The 22,966-nt window shown below is 39.3% G+C and overlaps 1 protein-coding gene across 1 annotated transcript; it reads left to right on the forward strand.

Moving 5' to 3' along the window:
* The first annotated feature begins 4,291 nt into the window (after nucleotides 1-4,291).
* Nucleotides 4,292-22,682, forward strand: LOC137265491 (telomeric repeat-binding factor 2-like). Its single transcript, XM_067800902.1, has 12 exons — nucleotides 4,292-4,446; nucleotides 10,667-10,902; nucleotides 11,615-11,704; nucleotides 14,065-14,223; nucleotides 14,981-15,048; nucleotides 15,733-15,862; nucleotides 17,143-17,215; nucleotides 18,297-18,345; nucleotides 19,325-19,402; nucleotides 19,826-19,879; nucleotides 21,266-21,531; nucleotides 22,229-22,682. The coding sequence occupies exons 1-12, from the start codon at nucleotides 4,296-4,298 to the stop codon at nucleotides 22,519-22,521; spliced, it is 1,647 nt and encodes a 548-aa protein (XP_067657003.1). The 5' UTR covers nucleotides 4,292-4,295; the 3' UTR covers nucleotides 22,522-22,682.
* The last annotated feature ends 284 nt before the right edge of the window (nucleotides 22,683-22,966 follow it).

Genomic DNA, 22,966 nt, shown 5'->3' on the forward strand with positions numbered 1-22,966 from the left:
TTGCGTAATATATTTTATTATTCTAGTACAAAAGTAAATGACGATTTAGCTGACTTGACTTTTATTATATTTGTTCCCTTTGCTGACGTGAATGATTATGTCCGCAGCTGTAAGAAAATACCTGGTAGGAACTAATGTAGTGCTACCAGGCGTTTGCTTGGCCAGCCTGCCTATACACCTTCTTGGCTTGGTGTTATGAGCGAGTGACACAAGAGTACATATTGACTAGTAAATCTAAATAAAAACTGTTCTTAAGAGTGACTGAGCACGTTTAGGTTTTGGCCTCACCAAGCAATATTCAAACTATATGGTATGGGTCTGTAAATAAACGAGTCTGGACCAGACAACCAAGTGATCAACAGCATGAGCATCGATCTACGCAATTTTGATACGATGACATTTCTTACAAGCATGGGTTGCTGAAGACCAAAGCTAAACTAAAACTGTGTTCATTTTCATTGATCGAGAAAATCTCAAGACAATTCTGTGCCCGCCAGTAACAGACAACCTGGTGAATGTTGGTTTCTGTCCATTCTTTTGCGGCCAGCGTCCTTCTATCTTCTGATGCCTTGTTCTGTCAGGTAAATTACAGCTGTTCTTGAAGAGGGATACAAACAATAACACAGCGATGTATGTCAGATCACTATATATATAATGGCTTATGTGATCGGGACTTGGGTGCATGAGGTTTCCCCATATGTAAGACCAAAGACCATGAAGCGAGTCTTGACTTCCAAAGGGCTGAATCTCCTGTGTCACTGCTCGGTTTAAAAGAATTATTTGTTTCTATCAAAATGATATATATTCTAAGACTAAGCGCCAGTATGATTCCAAGTGTTGCAGCACCTCTAAGTGTTAGCCCAATACCTTAAGACCGGTGAGGATCCGGCTTAGAATTGGTCTAAAGATACCATAGGAAGGACACTCGTCTCGTATAATTCGCATGCAATGATACCTCGAGTAGTAATCTCTATATCCGCCATCAGACATAGTGGGGTGAACCGTCCTGCAATTTGTGTGATCGGTGTCTGCTAAATGTCAACAGCAAAATTTGCATGTAACATTTCTAACAATAACCACGACCTAAGATCGCAACAGACTCTGGGGTTAGCAAACCCTAGAGACTTCCTCATATAGCGGGATTTCGGTCTCTGAAGAGTGGGGGAGTTAAGATTTATTGACACATCGGATATTATATTATCAATATCCCTTATGAAACACTCGTTGTTATCTTTCAAATCACGTGAACTATCAAACATCTTAGTAACTTGCGACATATAGATTTAATTTGTCCTCAGCACTCCGCCATTCAAGAATTTACAATGTGTGTCGCAACATCCCTCGTCATAAACCGAGTAAAACTTGCAGTGTGAAAAGGAGTACCTATATATGGCCTCGGTCTTGTCCCTCTGTTTCTTTTTTTAAAAAATACGACAAATGTTTTAGGAGAAGTGTTAGCGCTGCGGTGATCATCTGGATCAATTATATCTCTTTCATAGCACAGATCGAACGAGATGTTTAGTCCTAAAACGATACGTGTACAACAACCAAGCAGACGATAATTTTGACTGGGTGCCTGTCTCCATAAGCAAATAAAAGCGCTGAGGTTTTAGAGCGAAATAGTAGAAATGCCAGTTCAATTATTTTTTTTTTATTCGGCGGGAGAACTTTTTTAAAGACTTATCACCCTCACACGACACAGGGGAGTGCGACAAGGATTTACTTGGGGGAGTTATGCCTTTGTTGCCTGTTGTTCGTAAAACGATGACGATGCATATGTGTACTGGTTGGATGGTCGGCAATAATAAATATACACGCGGGGAGTGACAGAAACGTCTTTATACTTTGTTGCGAGTGTTTTGCTCTTCGCTGTAATTGTTTTTACCAAATATGGGCTGTTAAGTATGTAGAAACGAGGGGCTGATACAATTTTGTTTGCTTGTTTAGAAATTGTTCACATTTGGCAGATGATACTGCATGCAGTATTACATTGTTGTCGACAATGACGTCAAGCATAAGATACCAACTGTTTTTGTCGCAGACGACTAAGAAGTGCGAAACATTGTAACGCTGCACTACTCAGCTTAGCCAGGGTGCAAACTGGTAGTAATTGTGGATGTAAAAACGGCCAAAGAAACGCTCCCCATGGACTCGCTTGGAATTTGTAATTTTTTAGCAGATTTCAATAACTGCGAGATTAAGATTGATTTATCAATTTTGAAGAGAACACCGTATTGCCGACTTCGACTGTTGCTATAGCATCAGTGTGTCACACATTCAGCCATTCGTGACCATCGAGCTGAGACAAATCTTCCGTTTCGTCCATAGGCCCTCGTGTCTTTACAAGAAAGAAAGATTAAAAGTAGTTTTGTTTGATATGACCCCTACAATGATTCGTTGTACTGTGAAGTATTTCTAGTCGGGGTCATCTCAGTCAAAGCTGCTTTCAATCTCGCAAAGACAAGAGGGCCTATGGGCTCGCTCGGTCCTTGTCGGTTTGTGTTACGTGTGAAAATACGAGAAACGATCAGAAAAATATGGGTACTTTGATGAAAATAATCCCGAGCAATTTGTCATGACAGTATGTGATTATAGCGCCTTCTTGGTGGTTACGGAAAAGAGAGAGTGGTGACGAATAACAATCGTTTTTTCTTACTGCGCACCTACATGCTGGGTTAAATGTGGTTGCTGGTTTGTCAAACAGAACTTGACTGAATAGATCAGATTTATGACTCGGTATTATTTCATGGAAGCCATGGCAACCAATGGTACGTGGACGTTTAACATGAACCGCCGAGGCCATTGTCCCAGATTCGAGTATGTACGCACGTCGATGTATGCGGTGAGCTTGCACGCAGCTTTATCGTCAACGCCAGATGCGTTGTGGGTAAACTAGCGTTTGAAGTATTCTCCCATATGGGAACCGTTGACGAAGCTCGTTTCTGGGGTCCGTGACGTATAAGCGTTATATTGGTGGCATGTTGTATTTCATTAAAAGTGCTTAAGTACAGTTTACATAGTTTTTGAAGCAGGGAAGGTGAGTATGTCTGTGACGTAGCAGGAACACTGAACGTATGTCTTGGCGTCGTGGTCGGATGTCATGCTCTCTTTAGACAGGGCATGTGGGATATCATAAGAAAACCTAGCTGTGCCTCGATTTTCGAAGCTCTCTTAGCGCTCAGATAGTCGTACTTGCGATACATTAATATGAACTTACGACTATCTTAGTGCTAAGACAGCTTCGAAAATCCAGGCCCTGGAACTGAACGAATGCGATTAGCTTTTGGTTTTGTTTGTGTGTTTGTTGTTTAAAGTCGCACTCAGCAATATTTCAGTTGCATTGCGGCGGGCAGTAAATACATGAATTCGGATCTGAACTAGACAGTCCAGTGAGCAACAATATTAGCGTCGATTTACGCAATTTAGATACAGTGACGTGTAAACCAAACCAACGTGATATCCCGATCCCGACAGTCACCTCTTACGCGAAGATCCGAGTTAGAACTAACCTTCAGTAACCCATGCTTGTCGTAAGAGATTGATCGTGAGACTGGTGCCCATGATATTGATCACTGGATTGTCTGGTGCAGACTCGATTATTTACCGATCGCCCCTATATAGCTGGAATGTTGCCGAGCGTGACGTAAGACTATACTCACTCCACCTCTCACAAGTATGTGTTTCTGAAGACCAGTTTTAACCAGGATCTTCATGGGTTACTTGTGGACGTGCAGAACGTTGTAGGCTCATGGTGCTGCGAGTGTGTCTGCTACCGAGAGTAGATCCTCGAGTGAGACAATGATGTTATCATGAATATCAAAACGTTTGTGTTTCCGACAAAGTTACTGAAGGTCGTTTGTTCCAACCTTGGTCGCGCCTGTCTGATAAACGTTAACCTATGGCACTTGTTTTTGGCTTGTCTTGATTTCACCTTGTTAAAATACACGATGTATATCCATAAGAAAATTAAGAATGTTGTATCTGGTACTATAAAAGTTCACTAAAGCCAGTTCACACAAATGTACCATATACATAATTGAATGGTTGGTTTAAATAGTGAAAACTTGTTTGTGAAACTGTACACTGATTGTAAAATATGTGAATGATTAAAGATTATACTTAAGAAAGATTAAAAATTATAACTACTATAATTATTAACGTCTCTTCCTGACCTGCTCTTGTTTTGGTTAAACGTGAAATATGGAATGGTGAAAGTGAAGTAAAAAGGCGCATATACATTGCTATTCGTTTGAAGCCTGTATCATGTTCCTCTGTGAGTAAATACCGTCGAAAACATGGCGGCTTCCCTGAACTCGCGGGAAGATAAAGAATCTATCGAATCAACAGTAAACGAATGGCTGCTTGATTTCGCTTGTTACACGGCATGGAAAGAATTTAGGGAAAAGGGGTCCGTGGATGCATTTGCTACTCGAGATTTGATTCAAGGTAACTTAGTTAATGAAGTACTCCCAAATAGTTGTGTGGTTGTCCAGTTTTCGGTAGCGGAGGCTTCACTGAATTGATTCTGGAAATTTAGAGTGAATGGATTAGCAGACCATTTATGTTTCGGCACGATTTGACATGTATTTCTCTTACATATTTGGGTGTCAGCATGAAAGACGTCTTACATTGATTTGCTAACTGATTGTGAAAATAAGCTTCCCCTACGAGTGACTGTTATTACGTTTACTGCATGCTAGGGTTACTCCAACATGGCAGGAAGAGATGCCATGATATGATGGCTACTGAGGATGAATATAGATTTTGGTCAGAACAGACTGTCTGATTATTGTAGTGGTGTATGGATTACTTGAACTTAGCCGAGAGCCGCGATGCGGTCCTATACAGTCAAGGCATGACCCTGCATCGTGGCTGAGAACACCTCCTTCATAAATCCAATTCAGATTCTAGCGGCCGATTACCCCTCGTATTTTTTTTAGATTTTTTAAATATACTTCCCGTGGGTTTTGGACTGAAAAGTCGATACCAATCTACTCCCAGATACTTTCCCTACACATACACATAACTGTCATGTTTTAATGATCATACGTTTATATATTAAAGGGGCACTGATGCGGAGCATTTTCCGTGGACTGGTGTAAACTTTTGTTATTGTTTTTCTCCCGTGAGTACCCGGATGATATCCCAGAATTCGTGACTGGCTCGTGACCTCTGCTGCGCAGTCCGTAAGCGCAATTGATAGTTTAATTATAGACATATAAACTGAGGTGAAGTCAATTGTACTTCATTACAAATGTATTATGAAAACAAATGAAACACTTTGAAGGTTAATCATCTGCCAGTGGTAGAAATGGTAAAAAACTATTAGGACGGAAAAATAACGAAGCCAATGTACGTCTCTATATTTTGTCTCATAACCCTAATTAGTTTATTGTCATATTTGTATGATTCTGAAAATTAATAAAAGAACACACGATTTGCTTATACTCATAGTAAATTTCTAACATAACAGCAACATTTATACATTGTATAGATTGCCAATGTGGATCCTATTTCACACACATACGCGATCTAGTGTGTGTTTTCTGTCATACAGATTCTGCTGAATGCTACAACAAATAAATTAAAACAAAATGCAAATAATGAACAGACTAATTTTATAGCAACAGTGTCAGGCTACTACCTTGTTCAGAAATGTATCCATCAATATCCACGTAAAAGAAATCGTATTCCATTCATCTGCAGCTGGTAAACAATCCTGCTCTGTGTCGCGTGTCTTACAACTGTCTCATTTGCGAAAAAGTAACACATCGTTTCACGTCTTTCGTTGGTGAAAACTAGATAAACCTCTCATTGGTCTCCCAAGATAGCACACCTGGCAACTAATTGTATGATGTCCACTATTCTAAGTAATTTAGTTGACCAATATTGAGCAATCAATCAATCAACGCAAGGGTGGTTAATTCTTTGATGGGAGGATGTTGTTTTTGCACTCACACTTTACGACAGGGTGTAGTCATCTACACACACTGCCTTTTGACAAATCCGCTAGAAGAACAAAAGTAATTAATCAATCAGTGTGTTATCGGTTAATCCTTTGATCGATGTTTGTTTTTGTAACTCAGGTGATAAACCCTCTTGCATCACTTACATGCACATATTACATAACATACAATACATTTGCCATTACAGACCTTAATTTATAATGTTGAGTATTTACTCCAGACAGGAGAAATGCCAAATGGGAACCTTTGTTGAGTAACCGATGTGGTGTTGCTACTAATTATACCTGTTATAAATTCATGAATTGACCATCAAGAGAATGATGACAAATAACACGTGTAGGTTTACACCATCAAACGCGAGTTACAGCAAGGAAGATGTAATCTCTGTGTCGCATGCAGCCTGAAAACACTTATGGGCCGAAACTGTTTTGAGGATACCAACGGAATTTCGTTACATAAGGAATACACACAGGCATTTGCTGTGTACTTTGGTAAATAAGTGAAATACGTTTTTTTTACGTAAGACAATTTTCAGATTTCTCTACCAAAGCCAAGGTCATCGTTTTTTTGTTTACGAATTCAAATAAATCAACTGTGTGTTTTATTATCATAAATAATAAACCATTGTAGCTACCATAGCTACCAAAATTTACGTATGCTATTTGCTATCACAGCTCAACCAACACTCAAAACTACCTAAATATACAGCTTTGCAATCTTCCGTACTGAAACAAATGGCTTGCTACGTGCCTGTAGACATCATATTTCCATGTAACATGATTAAATATCGAGGTTAAAAACACAGAAATAGGATCAAATTGGATCAGTAAGTATACCATCCAAGCATCTGAAAAGAACTACACTGCTGGGATATATGGTTACGATCAGACAAGGAATACCATGGATATTTTTAAACAAATGGCATGTGATGGGCATCCGGCCTCCTGACTGTTTAAGTGAAGAAATTTTGCTAATATGGACAGGAGCCCAGTTCCTTTGTCCGTCACGGTCGAAGGAGTGGGCGCTGACCAATTTGCGGTCTGCTTTCGTAATTAGACCGTTAGCGAGAAGCATTATTCGCTCCGCATCAGTGCCCCTTTAATGGGCATGTTACCCGTAAACTTCATGCTTCAACGATAGCGAGCTGACATGTCGACATGCTATGCACATGCGCCAAATTTCTATAGTCTGTATCGGGAGATGTTCTTCATTAGTGGTACTCACTCTCATCTCCTGTTTCACGCGCTCGTACTTAGGTTACAATCACTCTTATGTATAACATATTTATCTGTTTTTGTGTCATGATTTATAGCTTTTCTCTGCATAGAGGATCCCATTCACATCCAAATGAAAAAGATGTTTAGGTGGGATCAAGCACATTTATGTTTGTACAATATAGTGCTCAGGACACTTAAGGGAGCACGATCTTGTCGTTTTCACTATGATTTTTCACTTCGACACATGTCCAAGAATTTCAAACATTCTCCAAATTTACATTCTTGTATTGTTAACAAAATCCAAGCACACCTAAGTGTAAGATAAGAATGTTATTACTACTATTAGTTTTTACACTTATAAATAAGATTTTGCCGGATAATATGAATGTTTGAACTTAATCTGTGTGTGAATTTGATTGTGTTTGTGTAGACGTATTGCTTGTTGCAAGGTAATTTGAATTCAGACGTCATTACATTTTTCTTTTAATCATAAAAAATGAGGGTGTTCTATTATGCATTTTGTTTAGTACCGGAATAATTTTCTATCCATTTTATAAGGTTGTGCACCCGTAAAGTTCTGGGATAGATTTGATTTTCTGCATCACTTGTCTGTCGCTAGAGGCGACTAACGGAGTGATTGTAACCTAAGTACGAGCACATGAAACAGGAGATGGGAGTGAGTTTTGCGTACCACTAATGAAGAACATCTTCCAATACAGACTATAGAAATTTGGCACATGTGCATAGCATGTCAACATGTCAGCTTGCTTTCGTTGAAGCATGAAGTTTACGGGTAACATGCCCATTAACATATAAACGTATGATCATAAAAACATGACAGTTATGTGTATGTGTAGGGAAAGTATCTGGGAGTAGATCAGTATCGACTTTTCAGTCCAAAACCCACGGGAAGTATATTTAAAAAATCTCAAGAAAATGCGAACGGGAATCGGCCTCTAGAATCTGAATAGGATTTATGAAGGAGGTGTTCTCGGCCGCAATGCAGGGTCATGTCTTGACTGTATAGGACCGCATCGCGGCTCTCGGCTAAGTCTGAGTTTACATGTTTTGAGAATCTTTGAGCCAGGCTTTAGTATATTGTTCTCTTGTATGAACTGATGTTGGTGCAAGTTTATATCGTTACCATTTGCACTGTAGGAGGTTGTGTTTTTTTGTGTGTGTAATTTGTGATATAGCTATTTCTGTTTAAAGTATGTATTTTTCACGAGTTTGGTGGATCTCTGCAAGGTGTCTCTAATTAGCAAAGTGTGACTGACTTCATACATCTGAGGCATTTATCATTTTAATGTTGTAATCTGGGATTTGACAGATCCTTTGCAAATCCAGTCATGCTGGCCATAATGATTTTGTAACTCAGTCTTCCAGATATACCCAAACCAGTCAAATACTGTCCCTTTGAAATAAGTTCTTGATTGATATATTTAAAGGCAACATATTTTGGCATACCTTTAGAATACAGTGCCACAAACTTTAAAGACACGTCATAATACTATTTTACGTAATTACAAGTGATTTTGTTCAAAAGCAGGTTCTTGAAACAATGCCCTATGACGCTGGCATAGCGACAAGGTCGTCAAGCTCAGCGAGTGCGTATAAGCTCCGCTCACTGATGTTTCATCTCTACCAGTCATGTCATTACAAAAACCCAACAATATTGCGAGTTTCCAGTAGTAGTTCCCAGCGGATGCGCAATTTTTCGCAAGCACCGGTTTTAAATATTTTTTCTTTTTTGACTAATATGCTCATATTTCTTTGTATTAAGAGGTGCTGAGGTGTTATATTTTGTGTATTTATACATTTTGTATTTTTAAATTTAGTAAGAATGACTTACATTGGTCACATTGTGCTATGTTTTATTATTCGCAGTTTTGGTCAATTAAAATAATCTAAATATGTTCTATATTTCGGTTTCATTCTTTCAAACGTAACTATTTGGATCAAATGAATTATAACTGTGAACAAATATTCATAGATATCTTTGTCATTCAGTAATTTGCACCATTGCAAGGAAATATTTATTTTTCGAAGCGGTAAGAATTCATTACACTGGATACGTCGGCCATTTTCGTGCCGGTTCTTTGAGCATATACTGTTTATTAGAATTATTCCAAGGGTTAGGGTTAAGGTTAGTTTTTGGGTTAGGGTAAGGGACCTAATCCAATATAGTAGGTAAATGCATGAGTACCAATTGTTTTCCTTTCCTTTTTAATACTTTGTTCACAAAGAAAACCGGGAAACCAAAAACGTCAAAAGTTAAATAAACGATGAAATGGTTTAATGTCGAAATTTAGGGCTGATGGAAATCGGCCTCCAGCAACTTTCACCTCTAGATCTACATATTTTCAATAATGATTCAAAAAGTCTAACTCACCCTCGTGCCGTCACCAAACATGCCCATGTCTGACACATTCCTCAGCGAGATCCACATTATCCTTACTGGGTTCCCTATAACACTTTTCTGTCACGAAAGCACACAATGATTTTTATACAAGCACGTCATTCATGCATGCACCATGAGATCAACGTCTGACGCCTGATGTCAACAACCATGTTCAGTTTGAACCATATCGGCTCATTCAACACAGCATGGTATCTTGTAGATTACGGAATAGGACGATTGTGCCATATGATATCGGGACCATTCGGCAACCATCAGTAGATTGAAGGCACGAGGCACCAAGTCTACCCGTAACCTTTGTAATTGTCCGCAACCAATTCGACTCTTTCTGTTCATTTACGTGACGTCACAGGAATGACTAGCTAAATTTGCACATTGTGCAGCAATATGGACGTAGCTCAGTCAGTTAGCTGTCAGGCTAACAATTCGTAGGTCGCAGGTTCGCGTCTGACAGGTTCTCACAAACTGGTTGCCTGTCTCACTGACATGCGACCTACGGCTGGGAACGTCCTCACGAGAAATTGTGGTGCTGAATTCTAAAGGTGCTCCCATAGTTTTTCTCAATTTGTCTGTCAGAGGTTCTTACACCTGGAAACCTGTGAATATCTGGGTTAAAACTGTCTTCCGCACCCCATTCTTGTAGGTGAAGTCAACTAGCAAGATTGTGTCACAATTGGGTAGTTCAATACTCATGATGTTGATCACTAGATTGTATGCTCCAGACGTGATCATTTACACTTACAGACTGCTTCCATATCACTGGAATATTGCTGAGTTAAACAACAATCTTAAAAGTAGATGAACCTTGTGCTAGTGATAATCATGATAATTGGCAACATTATAAGATCACAATATGAGCAACAACAAGTTCCATAATGATCTTGATTATTGTCCATATCAGATCCTGGGCTCAAAACTCGACTAATCATTTTCAGATTTTAGTGCTCTTACGTTAATGGACATTGATTAACCGACCTCAGCACCAAAGAGTTTAGTTGTCTCATGCTTAATATGTAAAAGGTACAGGTAACACACTATATCCTGTCTATCCTGTCAATCACCAGGAGTACTGTGCCGTCCACTCAAGAATTCCTCTGTGAAGAAGAGCCGAGTCCAACTGCTGCTGATTCTGTGCAAGTTGTCTGACGGCGAGGACTACAATGCCCGTTACACCAGCACCTCAAATCTCACAGTCTTGGAGGAGGTACTGGCATCGTTTGACTCCATCATCAAGATCTACGACACATCCTCCAACGTCAGGATCCAGTCTGCCAAACACCGAGTTGCCATCATGACGCAGGTCAAGACATACATGTTATCTTACCTGGACTTGTACCAGTGTTGGGAATTGGTGAAAATCTCATAATTGATGACTGGTTCATTATAACTGATCAATCACTGAAAATAATTGGTTTGTGTCTTTTATCAAATGTTCCTGGTTATGTCTGTCAGTGCACAAAAAGTACTAGAAAAAGCATGTAGTTCTTTCAAGTTTGTTGGCAATCTGCAAAAAATCCAGTTGCAAATTTTACATCTTAAAAGGATGGCTAGCATATTATGACATGCAACAGACAAAACCAACAATGTGTATAGTATTGTTAGAGCAAACAAGTGTTCCAAAATTGTTGTGTTTGATTTTGAGAAAACATGATCAATTGCTTGGTCGTTTAATTCTTACAACCAGTCTTTGATTATTTTGATTAGTATTAGAGCTGATGATTGAAGAATTGGTCAATCGATTGATTTTGCTTGCATCAGCAGTTATTGATGGGCTCTGGACTAGGTGATATTCATAAAAAAATGAAACCTCAAATTAAACTAGAAAATTAAATTAAAATATGTTTCTTATTGATATTGCTTTTTAGATCAAGACATTAGCAACTGATGCAGTTTCTTTATTCGTAAAACTGCAAGATAAACAACATACTCCCATGTCTCAAGAGGATGTCTCTCGCTCTCTCTCGCTTGCTCACTCACTCACTTATTCACTCACTCACTCATTCATGTTGTAGGCTGTGTATGTTTGCTGTCGTGCTGGAGAGTTTGACCTGGCTCAGGAAGTGTTCGACAGGCAGTGGTCAGATCCGACTGACACTGAAAAGGTAATTACTTGTTTATACAGCATTATATGTTTTGAAAATCTGGAGAATATTTATCATTTAAGTTTTATAACCAGTGTCTGAAACATTGAAGGTACGTGGGATACCAGTGTTTAACGACTGTGTGCACAGTAGTGATGTTCAGTCTGACACCTAATTTTGAACCCATGATGACTCACTAAGCAGGGATCAAGTGATTTTTCTTTGTTTCATTCTGTTTTAATGTACACATATATTAAATGTCAATATCCAGTTCAGCTGTTCAAAGGGACTTTGATTTTTTCCCTTGATCATTGGATGCCAGTCACAACTGCACATCAGATTTTCAGTATACAACTCTTGCAGCCTATCAGGCAGACTAAGTTAATGTGACTTTCCCATCCTTACGCCAAGTTACGGGTACCCATCCACAGCTGGGTGGACTAGGACACAGTACGTTTGTCCAAGTCTCATGATCGTTGCTGTACCCCCAACTAGGGGTTTGCATATAAGCACCACCTAGACATACACTAATGGATTCGTGGATTCTTTTAAATGCACAGGGTTGTGTACTGTACACTAGGGGTTGTGACAACACTGAAAGAGGCAGGACACTGACTGCACTGTATTTTACCCCGCCAAGCTTGCTGTATCACTAGTCTGGTACCTTAGACAGCTCGCCCACCTCTTTGATGGCCTTTTAATTTTTTAGGTTCAAGGCATGATTTAAGTCTTCCTTGGCAGGGAAACTGGCAGGCTTCACTCATTTCCACAGACTGTGTGAATTTCTTATTCCTGCACATGGTCAAAAACCACGTGAAAATCTCATTGACCATGTTGACAGGCATTCTAAGTAATCATTCAATCAGCCATACTGTCCTGTGTTGTACAGGATTTGCACAAGAAATTACGAGGGGATGTCAATAAGTTTTGAACCTTGAGCATTTTTCATACCCAGGGTCACAGTCTATGGTACGACATTGAACCTTGGGGTGTAGCTGATATGATTTTGGTATCCTACTCTCAGAAGTTATTGAACAGCTCACATTGACAGAAAGAGACCCCCCAGCAAACGATGGGTCAATGAATTTAAGCATGGTAGAGAGAGTCTTGAAGATGACCCCCGTCCAGGTCGCCCAACAACAAGCACTAGACAGGAAAACATTGACAGAGTGCATAGACTTGTGCTGGAAACTCGTTGAATCACACTCCACGAGTTAGTGGAAACCACAGGCATTTCACACGGATCCATCGAGACAATTCTTCATGAACATCTCGTCATGTCTAAGGTGTCCGCAAGATGGGTGTCAAGAATGCTTGCAGATGAAATGAAGCAAACAAGGGTCACCATAAGCAACTCCATGCTAACCAGATACAACAAGAATCCAGAAGATTTTCACTTTAGGCTAGTAACCTGTGATGAAACCTGGCTTCACCACTAGGATCCTGAGAGCAAACAAGAATCCATGGAATGGAAATGTGTCACTTCTCCCAGGACAAAAAAGTTCAAAGCCTCCAGATCATCTGTTCCCAAATCTCAAGAAACACTTGCATGGTCGTAGATTTCAGGATGATAATGAGCTTATTGCTGCTACTGAGGCTTGGTTTGAGGACCAAAATGGCGCCTTCTGCAGAGATGGCATCAGCGACTGGCAGAAAAGATGGAACAAGTGTCTTGACTCACAAGGGGACTATGTTAAAAAATAAATGTGGTTCATACCAATATTTTGTGTATTTCTATGCAAGGCTCAAAACTGATTGACATCCCCTCGTGTCTGCTTCCTTCACAATTTATGTTTGTGTAGAACACATTAAATTTTAGAAATATAGGTACAAGGGTCTGTTGGATGCAGCATGGGTTGGGAAAGAGAACTTTGACAATGGGTTATTTTCAGGATTATGAGCTATTTTCTCAATTTAAAATGGGCCACTGCCCTTGTATCAATAGTAATTTCATATTTGTAATGGGCCATTTTTTATTCCATTGTGCAAAATGGCCCATGGCCCATGCCTTTCACAATCCCTGCTGCAGTTTGAAAAATCATTTATTGCGACACTTTCTGAGGGACCATTCATTTTATTAACGGAAAAGCATGTACGATGTCATGTACAAAATCAGTTACCATCCCAACCCCACCTCCCCACCCCTAATTGTTAGGTGTTAGTTTCTATTGTTCTATATTCAGATCAGCTGACACAACACCCCATCTCCAGTACATATGTACAAAATTGCTGACCCCCTAATATTGGGTGACCCTATTAACATCATCAACCCCTAGCCCTAACCTGTGAGCATTCCCCTAGTTGAATTTGTGACTGGTATGGTAAGTGTGATTTTTAAAAAATTCTTTTTCTGAGTATTGTATCTTGTACTTGTATTTCAGACCAAGAAATCGGTCATACAAGCGGTATTGAAGTCCAAGAACTCGAAACATAAAGACCTTGTGAAGGAGACATATCGGTCCTTCCTGGATATCATGCAGAACTTTCTACATCTAATCATTGATACTCATGATCACATCGAAGAACCGTTTTTGTTGAAGGTACTGTATGCTCCTGTCTTGATCACTGGATTGTCAGACTCGATGTTTTTACAGACCTCAGCCATGTAGCTGGAATAATGTTGAGTGCAGTCTCTAACAATTAACAGGTGATCATGATAAGGATTGGTGTTCTCAGTCCTTAGATCAATGCTCGTGCTGTTGATCACTGGATTTTGTGGTCCAGACTCAGACCACAGAATTATTTACTTACTGCTGCCATGTAACTGGAATATTGCAGAGTGCAGTGTTCAAAAACAAATAGTACTATCAGTTACCAAAGTTACAGATGCCTCTCATCGTGATCACAATAATTTCACATCTATTCATCAACCATGTCATCTGTAAGTAGTTGTCAAGTATTCAGGAATCTTAGCTTATTTGGTTTGTGGCAACCATGGTAACCCCTCTTATTCACTACGACCTGTGAAGGTCTGGGGTAGAATAGGCCTTCAGCAACCTATGCTTGCCATAAAAGGCGACTATGCTTGTCAAAAGAGGTGACTAGCGGGATTGGGTGGTCAGGCTCGCTGACTTGGTTGACACATATCATCAGTTCCCATTTGGACAGATCGATGGTCATGTTGTTGATCACTGCACCGTCTGGCCCAGACTCGATTATTTACAGAATGTAGGGATTTGGCTGGAATATTGTTGAGTGCGGCGTAAAACTAAACTCCCTCCCTTCCTTCCTCCCTCCCTCCCTCCCTCCCTCCCTCACTCACTCTGTTGTTGACTCTTACCTCGTTCTGTGTCTCAGCTTGCCAAGGCATATGTTGGAACAGACCGGAGGGACAGCATCAATCAGACAATGCCTAGGAAGCGCAGGTAAGTCGGGTCACACAAGCTTAAAAAGGCCTTCAAAGTAACCAAGTAACTAGGGGTAAACTGCTCTTACCATGGTACAGTGCATATTGTGGTACAAGACCTTCGGTTCGATCCGTTTTGGTACATGAGATATCATCATAATGCATAGAAGAAAAGAAATGCATAGATTATGACAAAATGATTTCATTTCTATGCATATTAGTTTAAAAAGATTCATTTGAATGACGGTATGAAAACCGAAAATAATGATAATTTTTTTAAATTGCATTATAGTATACTGAATCGAAGTCAAAATAGTGTGTTTCTACTAAAATCACTGTATACAGTTTCACCCCTAACTATAGCTTGAAAAGACTTGAATTTGTGCTAGAGAACATTTACTTACAGGAAACACATACTATGGTGTCATTTCGTTTTCAGCAAAATGTTGTCTCAAAAAATCTTGTCATCCAACTTTTTTCAGTTTTAGATTAAGCTTACCGACAGTAGTTGAAGTTGGTTTGTGGCCATGTACTTTTGGCCTGTCCACTGTCCAAAAGATGGCTTCATGTGACTTCTTAAAAATGTATCAGATTGGAAGTTTTAGTAAAGAGATGAGTCATAGCTAAATATTTAACCGGTCATCCATGTATTATTTGAAATGACAAGTCTACGTGGCATGTGCATTCTTCACCATGTTCACAGGAAACTGAATCTGCAAGACATCAAGACTATATCGGCTCGTGAAGGAATTCTTCATGGCAGTGAAAACATCACCCTCTCACCCAACAATGGAGATGAGTTCAACAAGAAACTGGAAAGATTTAGGAACAAGGTTTGTTGGCTACTAGGAGAAACTTTTACCTGATACGTCCAATTGGTGCTACAAAAGCAAATTGTCAACCAAGGGGTAGAGATGCAATGATTCACCTAGTTGTGTATGCTTCTATTTTCGATGTTAGACCCTCAATTTGATTATTTTTAATTTGATTCTTCATACAAATGAAAACATCAGATTTTATTTCACTCTCAGAGTTATTCTTTTTATCGTAAAATCCAAGGTCAAAAATGTCTACTAACAACAATTTTTATTTTAGCCTTGCATCGAACAGTCATGTTTCTCCTTATTTCAGTGCTTGAGACTGCTCTAGTTTGCGTTCTGGCTGTTTGGAAATAATTTAAATTGGTATCCAAATATTGAATTGAAAAGGCATTAATGGTGACTGAAAATGGAAACTAAGGTGTCAGATTTGATTTTCAATGAATCAAACTGAATCAATGCAGCCCTTCCAAGGGAGTGCTGCTTGGGCAGTATTGGTTGCCAGTACTGCACACACTGCCTCCATTTAGGAGATTCAGGCAGTATTGGTCCAAATTTACCATTGCTAGCTGCTTGTTGCATTATGAGTTGCAGACCAGTGAAAACCATGTTAGTGTTGTGTGTGGTTTGTTTGAGTGCTCGTGACAGTGTTGGTGTGTGAGTTGGTGCATGGAGTTGTGACAGGACAGTTGTGAAGTGAAATGGATCTTGGAGAGAGTGATGGTGTTCAACGAAGAATGTAAGTAAGACTGTTCTTGTGTTGTTATGGAGATGGTGTGAGGTCCTTTTTGGAAGGAGCGTGGAATATGTGGTGACGTGAGGAATCAGAGAAAATCAGTTGTAGAATGGTGATTGACGAGTTGAAGTTTTGAAGATCTTGTTATCGTTATTATTTAGAAGAGTGAGGATGACCGGGGGTAGAGTAGCATTAGAGTTGGTTTTCAGCAGCCCATGCTTATTGTAAGCAGTGACTAACGGATCAGATGGTCAGGTCAGACTCCCTGACTTAACTGACACATGTTATATCCCAATTGCGTAGATCAATGTTCATGCCGTCAATCCCTCGATAGTCTGGTTAAGACTTGATTATTTACAGATTGCCACCATTCATTTTGAATATTGTCGAGTGGAGCATTATACAATATTAAAAAAAATCCCAAACATTGTATTCAGAACATGATCTTAGGACCCATGCTTTTTAATAACAGTCATGCCATCATAAAGAATGATGGAGTCATCTTGTGTAGACAGTGGCTCAGACAGGACATGATGGAACATACTGTGATTGGTTTCAGACGGTGAACGGCATCGTTACAACAGCATTACAGGACACAAACAACTCCAACATAGACTACGAGTCAGGGGGAGGTAACTCATAGATAGACTTCTAAACTTGTAATGTGTAACATCAATTCTGCATACACTAAACTCCTCTATCACCTGTGGGTTCAATGCAGTGTTGCAATACTTTAATTTGCCAGTTGTCCATACGAGCCTGCTGTTGCTTACAGGTTCTTAAAATCTACAGGCCCTGTATGAAATCTGCAGGCCCCTTTTTTTGTTAAAGTCAAACCAGTAGAAACAAAATAGGTTACACCATGCCTAATTTCACACTGTAGTGTATTTACAAAATCATTCAGCAATCATCATTCATATTATGCATAGAGAAGTTTTAATTTGCTGACAACTGGTGTTGACATTCCTATGCAGAGAGGAAGGAAAGCTGTAAGGTATCGTTATATGATTGACCATGGAGGCTCCACGAAAGTTCCAGTTGAATAGGAAATTGACAGATACTTTACTGAAGGCCACAAGGGCCTGCAAATATCTGAAACTGCCAGCCCGATACAACGACAACTGGTACTGGACCTCTGCAGTTTTGAATGCAGGTTCAATGCTTGTGCCAAGGTGTCATCAATTGCCCCCATTCACTCCTCTGTCACCTATGATTACATACATTGGCATTGCTGTTTGGTGCAACCTTGTTTTGTCTGGTGCAAGTTTAGTCAAGTTCTTTAAATCAAGCCCTATGTTTTAAAAATACTGATGAGGACATGTCCAGTGTCATCTCGACCCGTGAAAGTCCCAGGGTAGAATAGGCCTTCAGCAACCCACTCTTGCCATAAAAGGCGACTATGCTTGTCAAAAGAGGCGACCAGCAGGATTGGGTGGTCAGAGTCGCTGACTTGGTTGACACATATCATCAGTTCCCAATTGGGCAGATCGATGCTCATGTTGTTGATCACTGGATTGTCTGGCCCAGACTCGATTATTTACAGACCGCCGCCATATAGCTGGAATACTGCTAAGTTTGATGTAAAACTAAACTCACTCACTCCAGTGTGATCTCTGTTTTCAGAAGTTTGTAGTAAGGACATTACATATTTAAATATCAACATGAACAAAATAGACAATGCTACACAGACCTACCTTATAGCATCTGTTGCAGATGATGGTGACTCGCAAGACAGAGGCAGAGGCAGCCCCAGAAATTCAAGGTATGTCAGTATTAAGTTCTGTTGGACGTAAAAGCAGAAAGGCCTTTATTTTTGCAGCAGTGAGTTAGTCTGTGGTTGGATATATATATTAAATAGTGTTTTTTATGTGACATACTGATGTCATGTATTTAAGGATTCCTATCTACTTCACATACCTAATTTTGAAACATTTTTTGTGAAAGTGAAGTAAAATTTAGGCTGTCCTTTAACAATTTGTTTCAGAGTAACTTTAGATATTAGGCACTGACACTTGTCAACCAGGCTTTGAGAGGTCAATAAATATGCATTCAGTCTGTTCTTGCATTTATTGAAGTCTATACCATGTGCCCCCTATACATGTTCAGAGTACACCCAGTAATCAAAACTGCAAAAGATATGCAACTCTGGCTCTTTGTCAAATTTTTCAATAGAAGGCAAACATGAATGCGTACTTTTATGAGATTTAATTTTTTCGAAAATTGCATGTGTGCTGAGTTACTTTTGCATGAATTATTTTTCTGCATCCATTATCTGAACCAGTGTGCAATGAAAGCACATTTGCACGTCGCCTCAAATACTGGAGACCTGTGAAGGACCAAGGTAGAATAGGCCTTCAGCAACCCATGCTTGCCATAAAAGGTGACTCTGATTATAGTAAGAGGTGACTAATGGGATCGGATGGTTAAGCTCGCTGACTTGGTTGACAAATGTCATCTGTTCCCAGTTGCACAGATCAATGCTCAGGCTGTTGATCACTTTCGGTCACTGGATTGTCTTGTCCAGCTAGATTATTTACAGACCCCCACCATATAGCTGGAATATTGCTGAGTGTGGAATGAAACTTAACTCACTAACTCATTCAAACACTTGTTGATTGTCTCTCATTGTTCATTAATGACTTAGAATGTTTCCAAATGGTGTCAGCCACCTGGTCACTGAATGTTCTGTTGTTTCACGGTTCATGAAGACAGGACAGTTTATTGATTTGGTTTCTTTTCAGTCCTTCAGAAAGAAGAAAACTGTTACTGTCAACACAAAAAGCAAGAAAACGACTTGCAGAGACAACAGAAGCCCTAAGGTCAGTTAATGATGGAGTTAATGCACTTGATTTTATGGTGTTTGTGAAAATATTCCAACATCATGACCCCAAAAAATGTTCTTCACACATTGTACCCATGTGGAGAATCGAACCCAGGTCTTTGTTGTGATGATGATGATGATGATGATGACGATGATGACGATGACGACAATGAATGTATGGATCATGCCTTTAATCTATGAACTTTAAGGACAGACATATTTTAGCAGTTTTCCAATATTGCGACTGGGGACGCCATAAGATGTTCTTCACAATTGAACCCAGCTCTTTGTCAAAGATGATGATGATGATGATGATGATGATGGGGATTGTGATGATGATGATGATGATGATGATGATGATGATGATGATGATGATGATGATGAGCAAGATATTAATGTCTACTAGTCTGATGTTCTACAGGAAAACTGTTCAGGGTGTGCAAGCAGTCTCATCATCCCCACAATCAAGCAACAGGTAAATGATTCAAAATTGACAATATGATTTATTTTGTGTCATATTTAATGCTCATCATAGAAGCAATCAGTCTGTGATTATTTTCAAGATCAGTCTAAGTAAACTTAGTCTCAGTGTATTTCATTACACTCCACCACTGAGTCTAACAAAACCTTATGGGAGGTCGCGTCAGGTAACCTTTGAGATTGACCAATCAGAACACAGCTTACCAAATCGCGAATGTGGACATTGGCACATACCTTTTGAACTTTTTATCTCGAAAAAGTTCATACCCAAACAATTTGAATACTATATAGCGTACGCTTGCTTCCGGGTGATGCACATGGCGTACATACAACCATGACAACGGCGAGTAAACAGTCAAAAATGGTGTATTTGGCAATATTCAAGGATGTCATCTTGTGGAAATATTAGCTTATGGTAACCACGTCAACAGAAGCGTATATACTGCAGGTCAAATAATTGTGTTATATGCAGATTTTTGATTGTGGAGAGATCTGTGTCAGTGACCTGAATATTTTGAAAGTCCCTCTGATCCCTAAATAGTAGCCGTTGTCTGATTGGTTAAATCTATTTAATGGTTTCACGTTTGGTTGGACAGTCACTGGTCGCTCAAAGGTTACCTGACACAACCTTCTACTAGGTTTTGTTAGACTCAGTGGTGGAGTATAACGAAATACACTGAGACTAAGTTTACTTAGACTGTTTTCAAGATCTAATGAAAATTGGTGTGTTTTATACAAGAGAGGATTAACTTTTTTCCACAATGTTCATTTGAGGCTCTCTGTTGTTTTCATGCATACCAAGTATGTTTAGCACAATGAACAATTTCTCTTTAAAATGCCATATTTAGGGACTTCGTAATTATGCTTCTTGAAACTAGATGACTTAATATGGGCTGTATGTTCACACTGAATGTTTAAATGGCATCAATATTTTTGCACAAGATGTACAAATATGATCATACAAGATGTGTAAGTATGAATTATTTGATTATCGATGTGCAAGATCTTTTATAAACAATGTGCAAGGTGTGTAATTGTTGATGTGCACAATGTGTGAATATGAATGTGCAAGATGTTTGATTGTTGTGCAAGATGTTTGATTGTTGTGCAAGATGTTTGATATTCATCATGCAAAATGTTTCATTATCGGTTTGCAAGGTGATTGATCTTCAATGTACAAGGTGTTTGATTATCAGTGAGCAAGATGTTTGATAATCAGTGTGCAAGATGTTTGATTACCGTTGCTGACAGCAACTTGCATTAACTGTGTTAAGCTGTTCATACCTCAGTGTCCGATGGTGTGTTTGATTTGTGGAATTGATAAATTTAGGTATTAAGTCAATGTATATCACTAATTTAAACATAGTTCTGTCAACATTAGGAGGAAGGGGAAATCCTCAGATTCAGAACATTCTGGAGAAAAAACACCACAATCACAACACAAAGACAAGTCCCAAGATCGTAACATTACCGACAGGTCTAAGGATGGATCTTCACGGTCTCCACATACAAGTCCTACTAACAAACTTCGGGAGTTTCGCTACAGGAAGAATGTTAACAGAAAGGACCGCTATGTCTATGACCTGTCCAGTTCAGAGGACATAGAGAGCGTAGATCTGACGGACGAGGAAAGATCTGATGAAGAAGGTAGGACCTTGTGTTGTGTCTACTTTGCTGTGTTTAGTTCTCTTAATATAATATATACAGCCTTTGAGATTTTTACTAAGCGTAGGCTTGGAGATTTGTGGATTTGTCTATCCCTGATCCTGTCTATGGGGATGGTTAAAATCGAAGTTGTCTTCTTTCAACAAATAATCATTGGCAGACATAAGAATGTTTTGAGATTGGGCTGAATTATGTCAATATACATGTGACATGCAAACCTCAAATTTCATATGTATTAAAAATCTAGAAAAATATGTTCTTCTTCGACGTTGAAAATTATTTTCCCTTTTGATCGTAGGGAATTCTGTTAGCATGTGCTATAGAAAACTCAGGGCCAAATTATATATTCATGTGATAGAAAATTGTGTCTGTTTACATTTTCTCAAAAGGCAGTGATTCATTTCTCATTAAACATGGTATGCACTGTGTGGTTTTGGAGCCTAAGACAACTTGATTTGCAAACGCGTCAACATGAAATGTTTGGCCATGTTTTTCAAAGGTCAAGGACATTTATGCGGTTATTATATTTGTTACCACATCCCAGTTGTGTAGATTGATCCTCTTGTCAGTAACTGTCATGTCCAGATAGGCTTATTCAGTGTTATTACAGTGTTAACTAAGAAAAAAACCAAAGAGAGTTTATTGATAAAAACATTTTCTTTTTTTACATGTATCACAGTGTCACCCCAAAAACGAATTCATTTGCAAGGGCAACTGAAAGTGCGACGGAGCCTGCAGCTAAAATCGCCCAGGAGGAAGGGTAGGTATGTTGGTGGCAGGAAGTTCTGGACTCCCAAGGAAGAGGAGGATTTCTTCAAGGCAGTTCAAGAGTTTGGTGTGGGGAACTGGGCCTCTATGAAGTCCCATCTAAAGACGTTCAGGTCATCGGTAAATCTGAAGGACAAATGGAGGAATTTGGAGCGATGTGGTAAATTGAAAACTTTATCAAAGAAATTTGGAAAAGTTGAGTGAGAGAATATTTTGAAACAGAGAAGGAGAGAAAATCTGCACAAGTGTTTGTATACAAGAACAGCTCGTCTCATTATGACCAAACCTTGCGCATCTGCCTGCTCCATGTATGGTTTACAATGATTTCAGAGCAGACTAAGGATACACTTCCTAGCTCAACAACACTCGTAACTTACTGTTTCAGTTGTAATCTGGATTGTATGTGCCATGATTGGGTGTAAATATAGATTGATGATGTCATAGCTACATTAATATAACTTGTCTAAGTCCTACTGGTCAGACGCTGAGATTCTGGATGAAACTGTTTTGAATTAGGGAACATGAGTGCCTCAGACATCTGATTTGCCAAACTTTGTTGTACAGATTTGGTGTTGATGGATAACAGCTTGATCAATAGTTTAAGTGCCTGTTCTCTCCGATGATGTTACAAGTAGTCAAGCACAGTTGT

This window comes from Haliotis asinina, chromosome 15 (assembly GCF_037392515.1).
Source record: "Haliotis asinina isolate JCU_RB_2024 chromosome 15, JCU_Hal_asi_v2, whole genome shotgun sequence".
NCBI classification, from domain to species: domain Eukaryota; kingdom Metazoa; phylum Mollusca; class Gastropoda; order Lepetellida; family Haliotidae; genus Haliotis; species Haliotis asinina.